Source organism: Pygocentrus nattereri, chromosome 16, assembly GCF_015220715.1.
Source record: "Pygocentrus nattereri isolate fPygNat1 chromosome 16, fPygNat1.pri, whole genome shotgun sequence".
NCBI lineage: Eukaryota > Metazoa > Chordata > Actinopteri > Characiformes > Serrasalmidae > Pygocentrus > Pygocentrus nattereri.
Window position 1 is genome coordinate 27,585,719 of NC_051226.1, and position 15,712 is coordinate 27,601,430.

General features: G+C 40.3%; 1 protein-coding gene across 1 annotated transcript; it reads right to left on the reverse strand.

The window, feature by feature from the left end:
- Positions 1-8,008: 8,008 nt before the first annotated feature.
- On the reverse strand, positions 8,009-13,456 carry LOC108429380 (glutaredoxin domain-containing cysteine-rich protein 2). Its single transcript, XM_037545712.1, has 3 exons — positions 13,121-13,456; positions 11,977-12,201; positions 8,009-8,387 (listed from the first exon to the last, which is right to left on the reverse strand). Exons 1-3 carry the CDS (start codon positions 13,454-13,456, stop codon positions 8,217-8,219), a joined length of 732 nt encoding a protein of 243 aa, XP_037401609.1. The 3' UTR covers positions 8,009-8,216.
- Between the last annotated feature and the right edge of the window lie 2,256 nt (positions 13,457-15,712).

Sequence of the window (15,712 nt, forward strand, 5' to 3'; positions counted from 1 at the left end):
GCCCCTAAGTGTGAGTGATTGTGTATGTCTGTCTATTTGCCCTGCGATGGACTGGTGACCAGTCCAGGGTGTTTCCTGCTTTCCGCCGGATGACCGCGGGGTTAGGTTCCAGCACCCCCCCCACGACCCCAGTCTGCCCTGCGATGGACTGGTGACCTGTCTAGGGTGTATCCTGCCTTCCACCCAATGACTGCTGGTATAGGCTCCAGCTGCACCTGCGATCCAGAAGGATAAGCGGCTTAGAAGATATGTATGTGTATGTTTTGTGACGTCACAAAAATCAACACATTTACATATATTGGTCCATTTAGCCTTCTAAAGCTCCACCCCTTCATGCTGAAGCCATTAATGGTGTTTCAGGCTGGACTGCTTTTTGAATGAGGCATAATACTATTTACATATCAGTCTTAAAGTTACAGTAGCAAAAACATGCCTGTTTAGTTCTCAGGCTGGAACACACACACACACACACACACGCACACACACACACACACACACACACACACACACACACACACACACACACACACACACACACACACACTTCTAAGCCACTTGTCCCTCAGGGTCACAGGGGGTGCTCCCAGCTGTCATCAGGCGGAAGGCAGGTTACACCCTGGACAGTTAGGCTGGAAAACTGATTGTGTAAAACCATAAAACCACATAAATGTCATAATTTGTCCTCAGGGGAAAAAAATTAAACAAAACACAAGAAAAATGTAGAATATGAGCCAATAACAGTTTAATGACTGTCATATATTACATTGAAGTTCAATGATCCAGTACTTTAAGCACTCTCACCCTTAAAGAAGCAAGACAGAGACAGAAAAAGATTTTCACTTCGGCTCAGCTGATGAATATGTATTATTTTGCAAATCACACCCATTTAAATTATTAGGACAGAACACAAAAACACTTGAAGTCTCTTTTAAATGCAAATGTCAAGCAGCACACACTTTGCTGTAGCATCCAAGAACGAGTCGGTTTATTCTGGTGATATGAAATCAGGACAGCTGCCAGTATCTGAGCGCTGATACAGGAGCTAAAGGCCAGAACCTCCATGGATTAGCATGCTCAGCTGCTCTGAATGAAGAAAAGAAGCAGAAAAAAAGAATGATAAAAACGTTCAAGCACTGATTTGGCTCCAGCCTCACAGGAATAGCTATGGAAAAGAACAATAATGTCTCCCCGAGTTGCTGCTCATTTCAGATAAACCAAGCTTAATCTACAATAAAATCTTCTGCTGCCTGTGGAGGGTTCCCTGTGAAAGAGCTTCTGTTTGAATGCTATATTGAAACACCAGCCGAGAGATACAGCGATAAAGATTTTCACAGAGCCAAAGTTAGGTATGAATGTCAGGAATATCTGAAGATAATCATGTTTATTATGACTTCATTAGGCTACAAATTACATTGCTGAATGTAGTGAAGGTTTCTACATGGTGAGAAGCTAAAATAATAGAGAAAGCAAATAAAAGATGTGTAGAAGTGATTACATTTCAGCTGGAGAGCAGATGTTTCTTATGAATGCCATGCCTAAAACAAAATAAGATTTGGTTATGGAGTATATTATATGATCAAAAGTATGTGGACAGGTGTTTCGCTCTCCTGCTAACAGGTATATACTATCAAAGCACACAGCCATGCAATCTCCACAAACTATCATTAGCAAGAAATTGGGTCGTATTGCCTCGGTCAAGTGCTGTTATCAAGAAATGGAAGCTTCTAGGAGCAACAACAGCTTAGTCATGAAGTGGTAGACCACACAAACTCACTGAGTGGGACCACTATAGAGCGTAAAAATTGCCTATCCTCTTTTGCATGACTCCCAACAGAGTTCCAAACTGACTGTAGAAGCAGAAGCTTCAGAAAATGGTTTTCCAAGCAGCTGCACGCAAGCCTAAGAGCAGTCGAGCATCTGCTGGAGTGGTATAAACATGCTGCCACTGGACTCTGGAGCAGATGGCAGATGCCAAGAGAACACTACTTTCTGCAATCTGTTATCCCAACAGTAAAGTTTGGTGGAGGAGGGATGATAGTCTGGGGCTGGTTTCAGGGTTTGGGCATGGCCACTTTGTTAGTACCAGTGAATGTTAACGTTTATACTACAGTACACAAAGACATTTTAGATATGCCTCCAACTTTGTGTCAGCAGTTTGGAGAAGGCCTGTGCCCCAGTACACAAAGTGAGGTCCATAAAGAGACAGTTTGATTAGTTTGGTTTGGAGGATCTCCTGTACAAAGTGATCCAGAATGATTTAACATGAAATGGCCCATTCTTGAAAAACGTGCTGACTCAGAGTTGTTCACAGTGGTGGTGAAAGGAACAAGATGTCATTGAATGCCTCTAAAAGGTACATCATAAATTTACTACATTCATCGTTGGATGACAGATTTGAGCTATGTGTTTGGCATAAAACTTAATCGCTGAGGCACATGTAGGGTGTTTTAAGGCTAATAAATAAATAAATAAATAAACAATCATATATTTTTTTAAATATCAACATTACATATAAAACGCAGAGGTCACATTAAGGTTCAAAGTATGTCTTGGACAGTAAATAAAACGGCTATGCATGAGTTTTAGACGTTGCAACCCCTGGTTCCTATCACCATCAGTATATTTTGGCACAAATAAGCATTTTACCATAATATCATACAACCTAGTATGACTTTATCTCAATGATTAACCTATGCAAAAATTTTGAAAAACCGGATGAATCCATTTTAAACAACATGATTTTAAATGAACGCACTCCACCTGGATTCAACTATAAATTATCTTATAATCACTACCTAGTTTAGTTTGAGTGTCTGTGCAGCATGATCAAACAACACTGTTCATTAAATTCTTGTATCAGCATAGACTACTAGCATTACCAATAAACACGTAGCCTGAGGTAATGTTCCGGCTCACTTCGCTGATGGCCAGGTAATTAGCTGAAGTTAGAGGCGGGAAGAACTATGAAATGTGCTGAGTATGGGGTCTTCAGGACTGGGACTGGGAAACGGATTCAGACTTTGCAGCAGAAGGTAATATGGTCTGATGACTCATCTTCTGTCGATCTACTCTTTTACAAACCTGAATGAGTTTTTCTTTTCAGACAGCTAAATGAAGCCTTCAACCCACATTGCTCCTCACTGCTTGACACAGAAGTGGGTTTAGGCTCTTGTTCTAGAGGAATAGACTCAATTCCAGACAGAAATGGTTGAAAATAGTTCTGCTGCTATTTCAGGGTAGTGACAGCCAAAGGCAGCCAGTGCCTGACCACTGATCTATATGCTATACTGGGCACATGCAGAATGTAGAACAACTACTATATCTCTCTCTTACTGTTGGTAAAAAGCAAATATGTTAAACAGGGACATTCTGACAAAAATGAAAAAATCAACCACTGTTGAGGGGCACTGGTGCAAATTTTGCTTCATTTCCGAAATGAAACAAGATCATTTCAAGGGGTTGCAGGGTGATGGTCAAAAAAGGACATGGCTGAAAAAGAGCTGTCAATTGTGGTTTAGAATTCAAATTAAAGCCAACACTACTAATTCTAGTTAATTTGTATAAATTTGTCATTATATTTGACAGAAAAAAAAAATTGTAGCACAGTGCAAAAGTAAAAAAGCCATTACAACAAAATTGAATCCTGATTCTCAACATATATATTATAGTTCCTGTTAATAAGTGTTTTAATATTGACATATAAAGCATAAGATATCAATATCATCATCATCATCATCATCATCATCATCATCGTCGTCGTTAACTGCTTAGTCCAGATAAGGTAGCAGTAAGATATCAATATGATAAGTGTAGTTTCAGATACCTTCTTTACACAGCTTTCCATTAGTCCCACAACTGGGAAATTTCACCTCCACCTTTTAACGCATCCATACAGTGAAACACCACATACACACTAGTGAATGTGCACACACTAGGGGGCAGTAAGCAAACTTGCCTGGAGCGGTGAGCAGCGCTATCTATGGTGCCCAGAGAGCAGTTGGGGGGTTAGGTGTCTTGCTCAAGGACACTTCAGTCATGTACTGTCAGCTCAGGGGATCAAAATGGCAACTTTCCAGTCACAAGACTGGTTCCCTTACCTTCAGCCCACAACTGCCCCAGTGCCCAGTTTTGCACCCCTTTACATGGTTGCTTGGAACAATGTTAACTACAGTGTCAGTGGGGGACCCTTCTGCTTAATAAATAATAATAATACATTTTATTTGTAATGCACTTTACATTTGAAACAAATCTCAAAGTGCTACAAAGTAAAATCACCAGTATAAACAGCATAAATCCAGTCAAGTTAATTAAGAATCATAAGTTCTGCTAAAAAGAAATTTTTAAAATCTTTTTAAAAAAACTCTCAATTGTCTGTGGTGCCCTCAAATGGTCAGGCAGGGCGTCCCATAAATGAGGTGCGGCGGTGCAAAAAGCCTGATCACCCATGGTGCTGAGCTTAGTTCTGGGAATGAGAAGGCGATTTGAGTTTGTAGAACGGAGAGATTGTGATGAGGTTTGTGGAGTGAGAAGTTCTTTCAGGTAGGGAGGAGCATTTCCATGGATGCACTGGTAAGTGAGTAGGGAGACCTTGTATTCAACCCTAACAGAGATGGGAAGCCAGTGGAGAGAGTGAAGGATAGGTGTGATGTGTTCACGTTTCCGTACTCTCATCAGGATCCGAGCAGCACTGCTCTGAATGTACTGTAGCTTTTTTAGACTTTAGACGTTAGGAATCCCAATGAAAAGTGCATTGCAGTAATCCAGTCTGGATGAGACAAATGCGTGAACCAGCTTTTCAGCATCATAAGCAGTGAGTGTAGGGTGAAGTTTAGCAATATTTCTGAGATGATGAAAGGAAATCTTGCAAAGATATGTGATATGGGCTTCAAAAGTGAGCTGACAGTCAAGTTTTTTGCCAAGATTGGTAACTGTTGTTGATAAAGGCGTGGTGTGATCAGACAGTATAATATTGGTTATGGGAGAGGACTGAATCTGATGTGGGGTGCCGATCAACATCACCTCAGTTATTGTACTGTTCAGTTAAAGAAAATTGTGTTTCATCCACATGTTTATCTCTTCCAGACAGGCAGTGAGGATTGAAAAGGCTGATGGTGATGCTGATGCTGATGATGATGATGGAGCAGTAGCATCAGAGGAAGTTGTGTCAATCTTCATGTAAAGTTATATGTCATCGGCATAGCAGTGAAATTAAACTCCATAACGACTAATAACCTGGCCAAGGGGGAACATATATAAATTGAAGAAGATGGGCCCAAGGACTGACCCTTGGGGAACCCCGCAGGTCACTGCATATGATTGAGACCTACCAGTTCCAATGGAAATGTACTCAGTTCTGCCGGTGAGATTAGATTGAAACCAGGCGAAAGCAGTGTCCGTGAGTCCAATGGTATGGTACAACTGGTCAAGGAGTTTATCATGGTCGATTGTGTCAAAAGCAGATAACAGATCAAGGAGGATGAGCAAAGATGGTGAGTCAGCATCAGCTGTCATCAGAAGGTCATTAGTGACTTTAAGCAGAGCCGTTTCTGTACTGTGAGCAACGCAGAAACCAGACTGAAATTTTTCAAAATAGTTGTTGTGTTTAAGGTGATCCTGAAGGTGAGTGGCAACTACTTTTTCCAATACCTTAGAAATAAAAGGAAGATTGGAGATAATTGGCAAAAACGTCAGGATCAAGAGTTGTTTTTTTGAGAAGTGGTTTGATTACGGCAGTTTTTAGTGAAGATGGAACATGGCCAGCTTGGAAAGAAAGATTTATTACTGTTGTGATCATAGGACTTATGGTACCAGTGCTTGCTTTTACTAAGGCAGATGGAAAGGGGTCCAGAGCACAGGTGGAGGGTTTCATCTTCCTGATGATGTCTTCAACCATTTGTTGTGAGATTTCTGGAAAACACTTAAGGGGTTTGGAAACCTCTAGTGTGTAAGAGTTTTGTGCAAGTAAAGAGGTGGCGATAGCAAGATTAGAACGGATTGTGTCTATTTTTGTTTTGAAAAAGTCCATGAAGTTATTAAAATGCTCTTCAGTAGTTTCATTTATTGGAAGAACCTGTCTTTTGAGAAGATGATTGATTGTGGAGAATAACTGCTTAGAGTTTCCCATACTGTTGTTGATGATGCCAGAGTAAAACTGTGATTGAGCCTCTCTAAATGACTTTGGGTAGATTTTCTGCTGTTCCCAATATGCCAACTTATGGACTGTAAGGCCAGAGGCTTTATAACTCCGCTTGAGGACACGTCCAACGGCCTTCATTTCTCGTAGTTCACGAGTGAACCAAGGGGCTGAATGAGAGAACATGACTGTTCTGGTTTTGGTAGGGGCATAGAAGTCCAAAATGCTGCTCAATGCTCTATTATAGTGATCCATTGCATCACTGAATGATGTAAAGTTTACAGGACGATTTGCAATAAGGTGATGCTGCAAACCAACTGTCATCATATCTTGATTAATGTTTTTCACATTCCTGAAGCAGATTTTACGTTTGGATCTGATGGGGCTCGAGACAAATGTTCAAAGAGGATGGCCTTGTGATCAGACACACCCAAATCATAAGCAGATAGTTTGCTGACAAGGGCAGAGTCAGTAATGACTAAGTCAAGAGTGTGCCCCCTAGTGTGCGTTGGTGCATCAGTGGTATAGCTGGCTGAGAGTGTTGAACAGAGGGCTGTCAGCTCTTCTCACAAACACAGATTATTTCATATTACAAGCTGAACAAATACTAAAAAGCAATGCTAACAATGCAACTAGAATGTACTGTATTACCAATTTGTAACTTAATACATTGGGACAGTATTCTCATCTGTAAGCTATGGGCCATTTGTTGATACGCAAGACTTTTTCAAGAAACCAAATACCACATCTGTATTTACGAGCCTCTACATCAGTAGATTTTGTAATGCATAATGCATGCTAGGTATTGAAGTGAAAGAAAGAAAGAAAAAATACAAGAAAGGAGACTAAATTGTAAAATCTGTCAAACTGATGAGGTTGAGGGATGCTGCTCCAGAACACTGGATAACATGACAAATAATGTAGTAAGTGTTAGTTTCAGGCTAGAACACCCCAGTTTTCCTTTCCAGGGAGCAGTAAACCTCTACAGTGAGCAAATTTACAAACAATTCCAGGATTCTTCTCTTGTTTACATTTAACATTTCATATTAAGTATTTTTTATGTGAAAAAGCAAGAAGTGTATTCTAGGCTGTGTTGCATTTGTTGGCATGCGAGACACCAGCAGGAGTAAAACAAATTCTCAAAGTAAACGCCACATCTGAATATATCAATAGCAAAAGCTTGTTTAATGATATGAAATAAAACCCATTTTGTGCTCTACCAACTATATACTCATATAAGCTTTCCTAATCCCTGACACTTCAGCACTTTAAAACTGGTATATGTAAATGACCTATGTTCTGATTGGCTGCCATGTATTTTGCCTCATTCAGACTGAAACACTCCTTGGTGGATATACGAAACTGAGTTGGTTTTTGTGACATCACAGTAACAGCATATTTACAACAAGCAGGTTTTGGGGCTTAGTTTCCACATGTGAACTGTATGCACTGGGTAGTGAATGTGCCATTGTGTAACTTTACCAAGTTTACATTCTAAATCAAACTCTCAAATTTAAAAAAAACGAGACAAAATTTGGTTTTCCATCACATCTGCCATTTTAATTGTAATTCCCCACTAATACATTATAAAAATGCTTCAAATTCCGTTCCTTCCATCAGTGTAACAACAGAAATCCAAATCTAAATCCTATTCGTAGCCCCCGTTAACATATGGTGCTTTGACGGAGCAAACACATTTTATATTATCCTCCATCTTAATTGGGTTTTGCTATGTAATTACAAATCTTGGAAAATGTTCCTGGAATGAGAATCATCCTCATTTTCACTTTCCATTGTGTATTGTGCAACTGTGCATAGAGAAATGCCTCCTTCGATTAGCTCTCTTTGCTCTCACGCGTTCAATCTCTGCTTCTCTCTCTGTTTATTACCTTTTCATTCATTTTGCCCTGTATTTGAAAATGGTCAGAAAGTGTGGCTGCAGTCTATGCTGTCTGTCAGTCCCACTAAACTTTCATTCATTCTTATCAATCTCAGTCCCTGCCATCAACATCAAATGTACAGTTTCTTTTATTTCTGACCAGTGCCTTTGAGGAAAGTACAGCACAGCACAAAGTCCAGCAGGTTACTGGGCACACAACTGGCACCGCTCCAGACCATCAGGATTGCAGGCAGGACAGCGCAGCTCACGGATGGACTCGTTGAAGCGGTTGGCCAACATGGACAACTTGCTGCCGTGGCACACGGAACAAGGGGCACTGCCTGACCCTCCACACTGTTCACAACTGGTCGCCTCCTGCAGGGAACAAACAAGCAAGCACATGTTTGTTGCATTAAGAATTGTGTTTACTCTGACAGCAGAGAGGTTATTATGCCGGATTGTACATTCCCAGAGTCTAAGGCTACATTACACAGCAGGTAAAAGTGGCCCAAATCTTTTTCCTCATATGTGACACAGATGTCATCTGTGTATCAGTGTAAACAGCAAAAAACATATTGAATCTCATATTTTTTATTCCGATTTGAGACGCTTTCATATGTGGTTCTGAAATCTGATCTGAATCCAATCTGCTGCAGTGTGACTCAGTCTGAACAGCCAGAAACTCTGAGACTGTAAATATTGAGGCTGATGTTTGTGTACCTCACATATGAGGAAAAAGATCAGATTTGGGCCACTTCTACCTGCTGTGTAAACGTAGTTTGATGATTTCATGCTACTTCTGATATGCTAATGTACCTGGACGAGAACGCTAACTGCCTGATTCACTCTTTATCTGCACTCAGATTGAGAGGAAGATCCATTACACCATTCAAAAAGAGAAAACATGCCTTCTAGAGAGGATACCTCAGGGCCTTCTAAGACTTAAGAGAAGGCTTAATGATTTCTGGAAACTAATAAATACTGCATCTGTAGTTTTCATTTTTATTAAATAAATAAATAGTCATGCTTGTATTAAACTCTTCAGGTATTATCGTACTACTACTGTGTCATTGTTAAGTTCTGGATGGAAGAGTTACATTCTTGAAATGCTCAATAGAGAATTGTCCAATCAGAAATTGTTTTTCTTAGTGGTATCTAGGTAGATACAGCAGAGCAAGCGCTCCTATTGGTTAGGACTCCAAGAATCCAAGAGGAGGCCTAACACATTAGAATAACCATCAGCATAATGACGAAATGATAGAATCAACCATTTTCAAATGATTTCAAATGTTGATTTCCATCACTTTAAGCCTTCTGGAGGTCCTACATACATCACTGAGTGTGAAAAGGAGCAGCAGCCTAATCAGTGAGTTGTTAGGAAAGGAAAACAGCAGTAGCTGTTACAAGGAAATGCAAATATGCTAATATGTCTGTCGCATTCTTCATGTAAAACGTGTATTTCAGATGCTTCAAATGTTTGTGTTCATTGTGAATTGCTGTTGGCTTAGTGCTAACAAACTAAGATAATCCAGCAGGTATTGTATCAGCAGTTAGTATTAATGTAGAGGTTTTTTCCTCAGGTTTTGACATTTATGGCCTGAATTAAAGGCCTAGCTCCAATAGTCACACTTTGCCACTGCTGCCTGCGCTGAGGCAGTTCTACACTGTAGTAATGCTATAGATGCTGAGTAAAAGCTTACCGTTTGATGCTATCAACAATCTGGCTCAATATCAGAAAAAATGAGGGAATGAGGAACATAACAGATTTTACATGTGCACTAGTGCCAGATTATCATCAATGTTGAATGAGACACTTTTTATTATTCAAGACACTTCATGTCGAAACTGCATTCAGATTACTACAAATATGCTTTATGTCTACTGAATGCTTTATAAATGATTTAAAAGCAGTAGCTCAGTAAGAAATTTAAGTTCCAGGATGTTGGAGTTAAAGGACAAAATGCTTTGAGGAAACAGGCTGTCTTTAAGAATTCCCATTAAAGGAATAGGTGAATCGAGTACAGTTAGAGCTTTAGACACCCTTGAGTAAATCTTCTGTGAAGTAAAGACAACCACTACAGCAAACTACTTCTGTAGTTAATGTACAGTTAGAAAATAGTAATAGAGGCATGAGCAAAAGTCTGGATGCCCTACTAATTGGCAAATATCTTGCTAGTGCTGTTTGTAGCCAGTGAAGACTATTTTCAACTTTCTACCCACTCTTGCCTGCAGAACACTTCTAGGACTGTGACTTGCTTAAGTCAAGGGACTATGAGGGCCACCCCAAAGCATCAGCTTGCATTTCTTGAAATACATATGCTTAACGTAACAACTAAACCCTCCTGTGTTTCTGATGCGTCTATATGGGGGCTTTGCTTTGCTTTTCTGAGAAGCATACAAGCAATTCTATCTAAGAGTTATTTGGTGTTCTTCAAATTCTACAGCTCCCCTTACCTGCAAACGGGAAGTGTCTGGATATTTTTGCAGCCTTCTCCTGCTTTTTATGCATCAATTAGCTTCATTTTCTGCAGTCAGGTCCTTAGAGTAGCCCATGGTTGTTGAGTGTTAGGTTTAAGGAGTCATCCGTTGTCATCAGCTGACAGTTCTGCTTAACCAGTCAGCGAGTCAACCAAGGCCTAACATGATAATAACTGGAAGGGTGTGTAAACGTCTGCACATGCCACAATTACTATTTAATTTAAGTAATTAAATGCTTTAAAAATCGTTTGCTGCAGAGGTGGTACTTACTTTTTTCAATTCAAAAGTCAGCAAAATATGCAGTTTGGTCAAGGGTGTCCAAAATTCTGTATAGATCTGTAACTAAACTATTTTTGTGTATGTTTGGACTGTGCAATATATTGATTGTTAGCTAGTTTTATGATAATGCCTTATGCAATTTTGATAGCCTTCTAACTCCCAATGTTCCATTGTAGTGATCTGCCCTGGAGAGTTTAGTTCCAACTCTAGCCTTCAGAATCATTTGGTATTAGAGCCAGGTGTTGGAACTACTTTCTCTAGGGTTTAAGGTCACCAGGACACCCCTGCCTGACCTGTCACGGTGGTTTATACAGTGTGATGTGGACCAATCACAGTTCCAGAAGAGTGTTTCTGTGGGTGTTTTGTTAAATCAAGGTATTCATGAAATCTGACGAGTATTCAACCATGTTGATTTTCAACTACGTCGTTATGTAGCAGTATAATCGCGATCAGGCTTGTGCCCACAGTTTTGAGGGGAAAGACTTAATTAAACTTAATTCAGAGTATTGCACTCTTATTAGAGTGGCATTTTAGGGAGACTTTGATTTGAACTCCTCTTCAAGCAATGTAGTGTTGTAATGCTACCTAGTGTGTTATATAATTGCTACCATTCATCTCTAAGAGTTCCACAGATCTTCACATAAATCTATTTTGTTTTCTTTAGAACCCCTTACTGCATTTTTTTGGTTGTTTGGTTCGTCACACAACATAACCACATGATGTGACGCTTTCTTAGAGATTATTGATGCTTTATTGGAGTGATTTCCAGCAAATGGTAATGCATGGACCTGAGACAGGTGAGAGTTACTAAGATAAAATCTCCCCAGATGGCTCGGACTGCACCAGAGGGGGTGCTTGAGAGCAACAAAGCTTGAGGAACTTTAACTGACCCACTAGCTCTATGGGCAAAAAGGCCTGGGCTATGTCCAGAAACCTGGAAAGTGCTTTTTCTTACCAATCCAATGCCAAGCCTCCTCTGTGAGTTTCCATTCCTCCTGCTCCTTTCCTCTCCCCAGTTCCTCCATACTTTTCCAGGTAAGGAGAGGAACCATATAAAGGGAGGACAGGAGCAGTGGAAAAGTTTCTGGACACAGCCATGGGCTCAAGCACCTCTTCAGGCCTGTCTATGTACATGCCTGATCACAATACTAGCATTATGTCTATTTCATGCAGCCCTAGTGGAAATCCAAGACATGGAGGTCCTAACCTTTATGGACACCTTTTGTTTGGGTGTAGGGCTGCGTTCTTCTGCAAGGGCACCTTTTGTTTTGTGTCTTCCTTTGGACCTGGACTCCCGGCCTGGTGAGGCCTCTCCTCCCTCCCCCCGACTCCGATGATGGCTTCTACCAGATTCTCCTTTTCTATGAGGAGACCGGATGATCTTCAGGTTGCTGGTATAGATGATGATCTTTCCAAAGTCTAAAACAGGCGCCTGGAGTGGAACAAACGAACACAAAGACACAAGGAATACTGGAATTACATGTTGTCAGTTAAACTGGGAAAAATGCACATCAAAGCAAAAAAGTGTGCTTTCGTCTACTTTGAATCCGTTTCTGTCACTGTAATCAGGGACTGCTATGAATAGAGCATAGCATCACATAGAGACCCTTTGAGGGAAGCATGACAAAGACTGCCAGTCTTTCATGACAAGTTCGAGTAGCGGAACTTTATGACTGACACTGTAATAATATGGAGCAGAATTACAAGGTGCTGGCACATAGGCAGCAATGCCCAGCAGGTAATCCTGCCTACCTGTCCAGTTAGCTAAATAGAAGGCTTTTTTAAGCAGTCATTCCTAGGCATGGATATTTGCCTTGTCGCAGACCTATCTGGGATGCCAGCAAGAGGAAAAATCCCTAAAAGCAATCTTTTTTCTTTCACATTCTGATAAGCCACTTTCAGCAGCTGCATGCTAATGATAAATTTTGCTGGAGGATTTGGTCTAATTATTCACCCCAATTATCTGAGAGTGGCATTGTGCACACACATTTAGCGGGAAAGAAAAGCAGCGCACACCAAACAATTAAAGCAAAGCTAAGAATGTCAACCTGTATCCTGAGGCTAGACTGGCTATGGTTAAGAGCCAAGCGCCTCTATAAATAGATTGCTTTGGGAATAAGTAATCGTACACTGGAGAAGTATCAATTATGTAAAGCTACAGTTAGGGATTGTAATGCAGGGAAAGGAGAAACTGCCTAGACTTTCTTTGCCACACTCATAGCATCGGGTCAAAAAAGCCACAACAAAGCAATTGTAAAATGCCGCTGTGTCAAAGCCCAAAGCCAAGATAAAACGCTGTCACTTATCTCAGCATGAGCGCAGAGCAACTGTGTTATCAAGACTCCACTAACTTTTTCATCACTGTCTTGCACATTCCCATAGGCTGGAGGCCTGTAGCCACTGACTCCCCGGTACACGTTGATCCTCTGAGCAATGAGCCCTGTGGGCGGGTACAGGCCCTGGTCCTGCATCTCCTCGAAGCCGCAAAGCTGCCCCACGTCCAGGTGCTGAGGGGTCTTGGTGTGGATGAAGCTGTGAGGGTACTTCTCCTCAGGACTCTCCAGCTCCTGGCCATCCTCGTACACATGCTTCAGCACCCGGCCGCTGTAGGACGAAGCCAGCTTGAACCTCACTTTCCGGGGATTGCTCTCGTACCTGGGCCCTGACTTCATCTGCGGCTCTTCCATGGTCCCGTAGTGGATGTTCTTGGTGTTAAACGTTCTCGAGGACGACTGTGTAGGATCTGCCATCCGCGCTGGCACTATTGCATGGAAAATGAGAAGAAGCGAGAGATCCAGCCACTCTCCATTGCACCCTTGCTCAATTATTGAGCAGCCAGATCAGGTGCAGAACAGGAGGAGCCGAAACCGAGACCTCTTGCTTTCATCAAATAATCATGGTTGAGGGAACACAGCAGGTGTGCCTTTGTACTAATAAGGGAAGGAGTCATAAAATATGCTGATCTATTTTAGGTGCAGTATTGATGCATGTTCAACATCTACTTTTTCTTATTTGAGTTTATGACTTAGTGAGTTAGCAAGTAGCACATTTAAGAAAACCTCATAACCTTAAATTTGTGGATTTATGAATTTCAGGCTATTTTGAATGTTCTATATTTTTAAATCAAATCAAATCAAATTTATTTGTATAGCACTTTTTACAACGCATGTTGCCACAAAGCAGCTTCCCAGAATTCCAGAAAAGACAAAGTTTTAACAAGAATGTAAACCCCCCCCAGTGGGCAAGCCAGGGGCAATAGTGGCAAGGGAAAACTCCCTCAGAGCTGAGGAAGAAACCTAGGGAGGAACCAGGCTCACCAGGGGGGACCCATCCTCCTCTGGTCAAACTACCTACAAGTGATTATACTACTAATATTAATAGCAGTATTATTAGTAGTAGGAATAGCTAGGAGTCTATGAAAACAAAAATAAGGAAGGGTTTATATACATGGTAACCTTATGGTGTAGCACAACAATGTTAGATTTATTAGTTCTACCAATATAAACAAAGTCATTCAGAGTGGTTAGAGACTTATCATCTTGGATTTCTTTACAGTGGTGGTGAGAGGAACCAGGGCTTGTGATGTCTGCAAAAAAAAGGTTTGCCTAACACCCTGCATATACTATAAAAAATGTTGTATCTCTATGCCATGGAAAAATATGTTTAAATGCAAAAATAAATGTATATAAATGTATTTATCAAATATATTTGAAAATGTATGAAAATAACCAAAATACTGTACAAAATAATGCACTTCACTGTTTTGAAAAACGTTTGAAGTGAATTTTGTATTCCAGCATCTTAAGTTTAAACATTAGCGATATACCTTTAACATGGCAAAATCAGGAGTTGTAGGTATTGATACATGCAGTTATGATTTGATATCTTGTATATTTGAAATACATTTTGTGTGAGTGTCTTACTTCTTACCTATATGGTTAATGAAAATTTCAATGCAGAACACAGAAGTCAGTACAGTTTATTCAGTTCATGTACTTTTAGTTAAGTTAGTAACCTTTGCTAAAACTACATACAACTGAAAAAATATAATTATGAAAAAATACATTTAAAAAAACATATTTACCAAGTACATTTGGGCAGTTTTCATACATTGCAGAAATATGTTTGATAAATACACTTGGAATAATTTTTTTATATTGGAGATGTTTAATTTAGAGGAGTTAAAAGAGCAAGATTCATGGGTGAATGTATTTAAGTTATTAAAATTTTGTGCACTTTTGTAATTATATAGTCTCCACTGCCCCTCCTTGCACTGCATATGGAGAAGAGACAGCTCTCTGAACTTGGAGAAGGTCAGTTAAGGTAAAAACATTTATCTTACTTTTCTTTTAATTAATAGTTTCCAGTGTAGACTTCAGAGATCTCTTTTCGTGATATTACTTTTGCCCTCCTTCAAGTGTAGAAAGGTCAAGACGAGGTCTTAAGCTGGCTAGCAGCATGCCACCAAATGTGCCACACTCTTCTGCCCCTTCTCTTACTATAAATGCTTAGGTCACCAGCAGTTCAACACTAGGATTGGTGTACATTCATAAGACGACTTGTTTTTGAGGAATTGACACTTTTTTAGTAGTTATGATGTATTGAGAAAGCAGCCCAAAGACAACAAATGCCTGCATTTTCTAGCTAGTACAGTTTGGTGAGAAAACCGTGAACCAGGCAACCCTGAATAGGGGGAAACAACCAGTGAGTAAAGCATGAGCATGTAGAAAGCTGCTTTTTCTGTTTGCTGTTGCACCTCTTCATGCTTAAAACCTCTACTGCACAGTTGAGATAAAAAAAAACTTTGGAAGTCAAATCTTTATTCAGCATTGCTGTACCTCTGTCTTTTTAGCCATTTCACATGTTATTATGGACAGTGGCAATTTGTATCAGTCATATTTCCACACAGCATTTAGTGTATATGAAATCCACCACAGCATCAG

Coding starts and splice junctions, on each gene's coding strand:
- LOC108429380 (XM_037545712.1), bottom strand. CDS start 13,456: ATGGAAGAGCCGCAGATGAAGTCAGGGCCCAGGTACGAGAGCAATCCC. Junction 12,202..13,120: donor TGCAAGACAGTGATGAAAAA/GTTAGTGGAGTC, acceptor GTTCCACTCCAG/GCGCCTGTTTTAGACTTTGG. Junction 8,388..11,976: donor AACAAAAGGTGTCCATAAAG/GTTAGGACCTCC, acceptor TGTTCCCTGCAG/GAGGCGACCAGTTGTGAACA.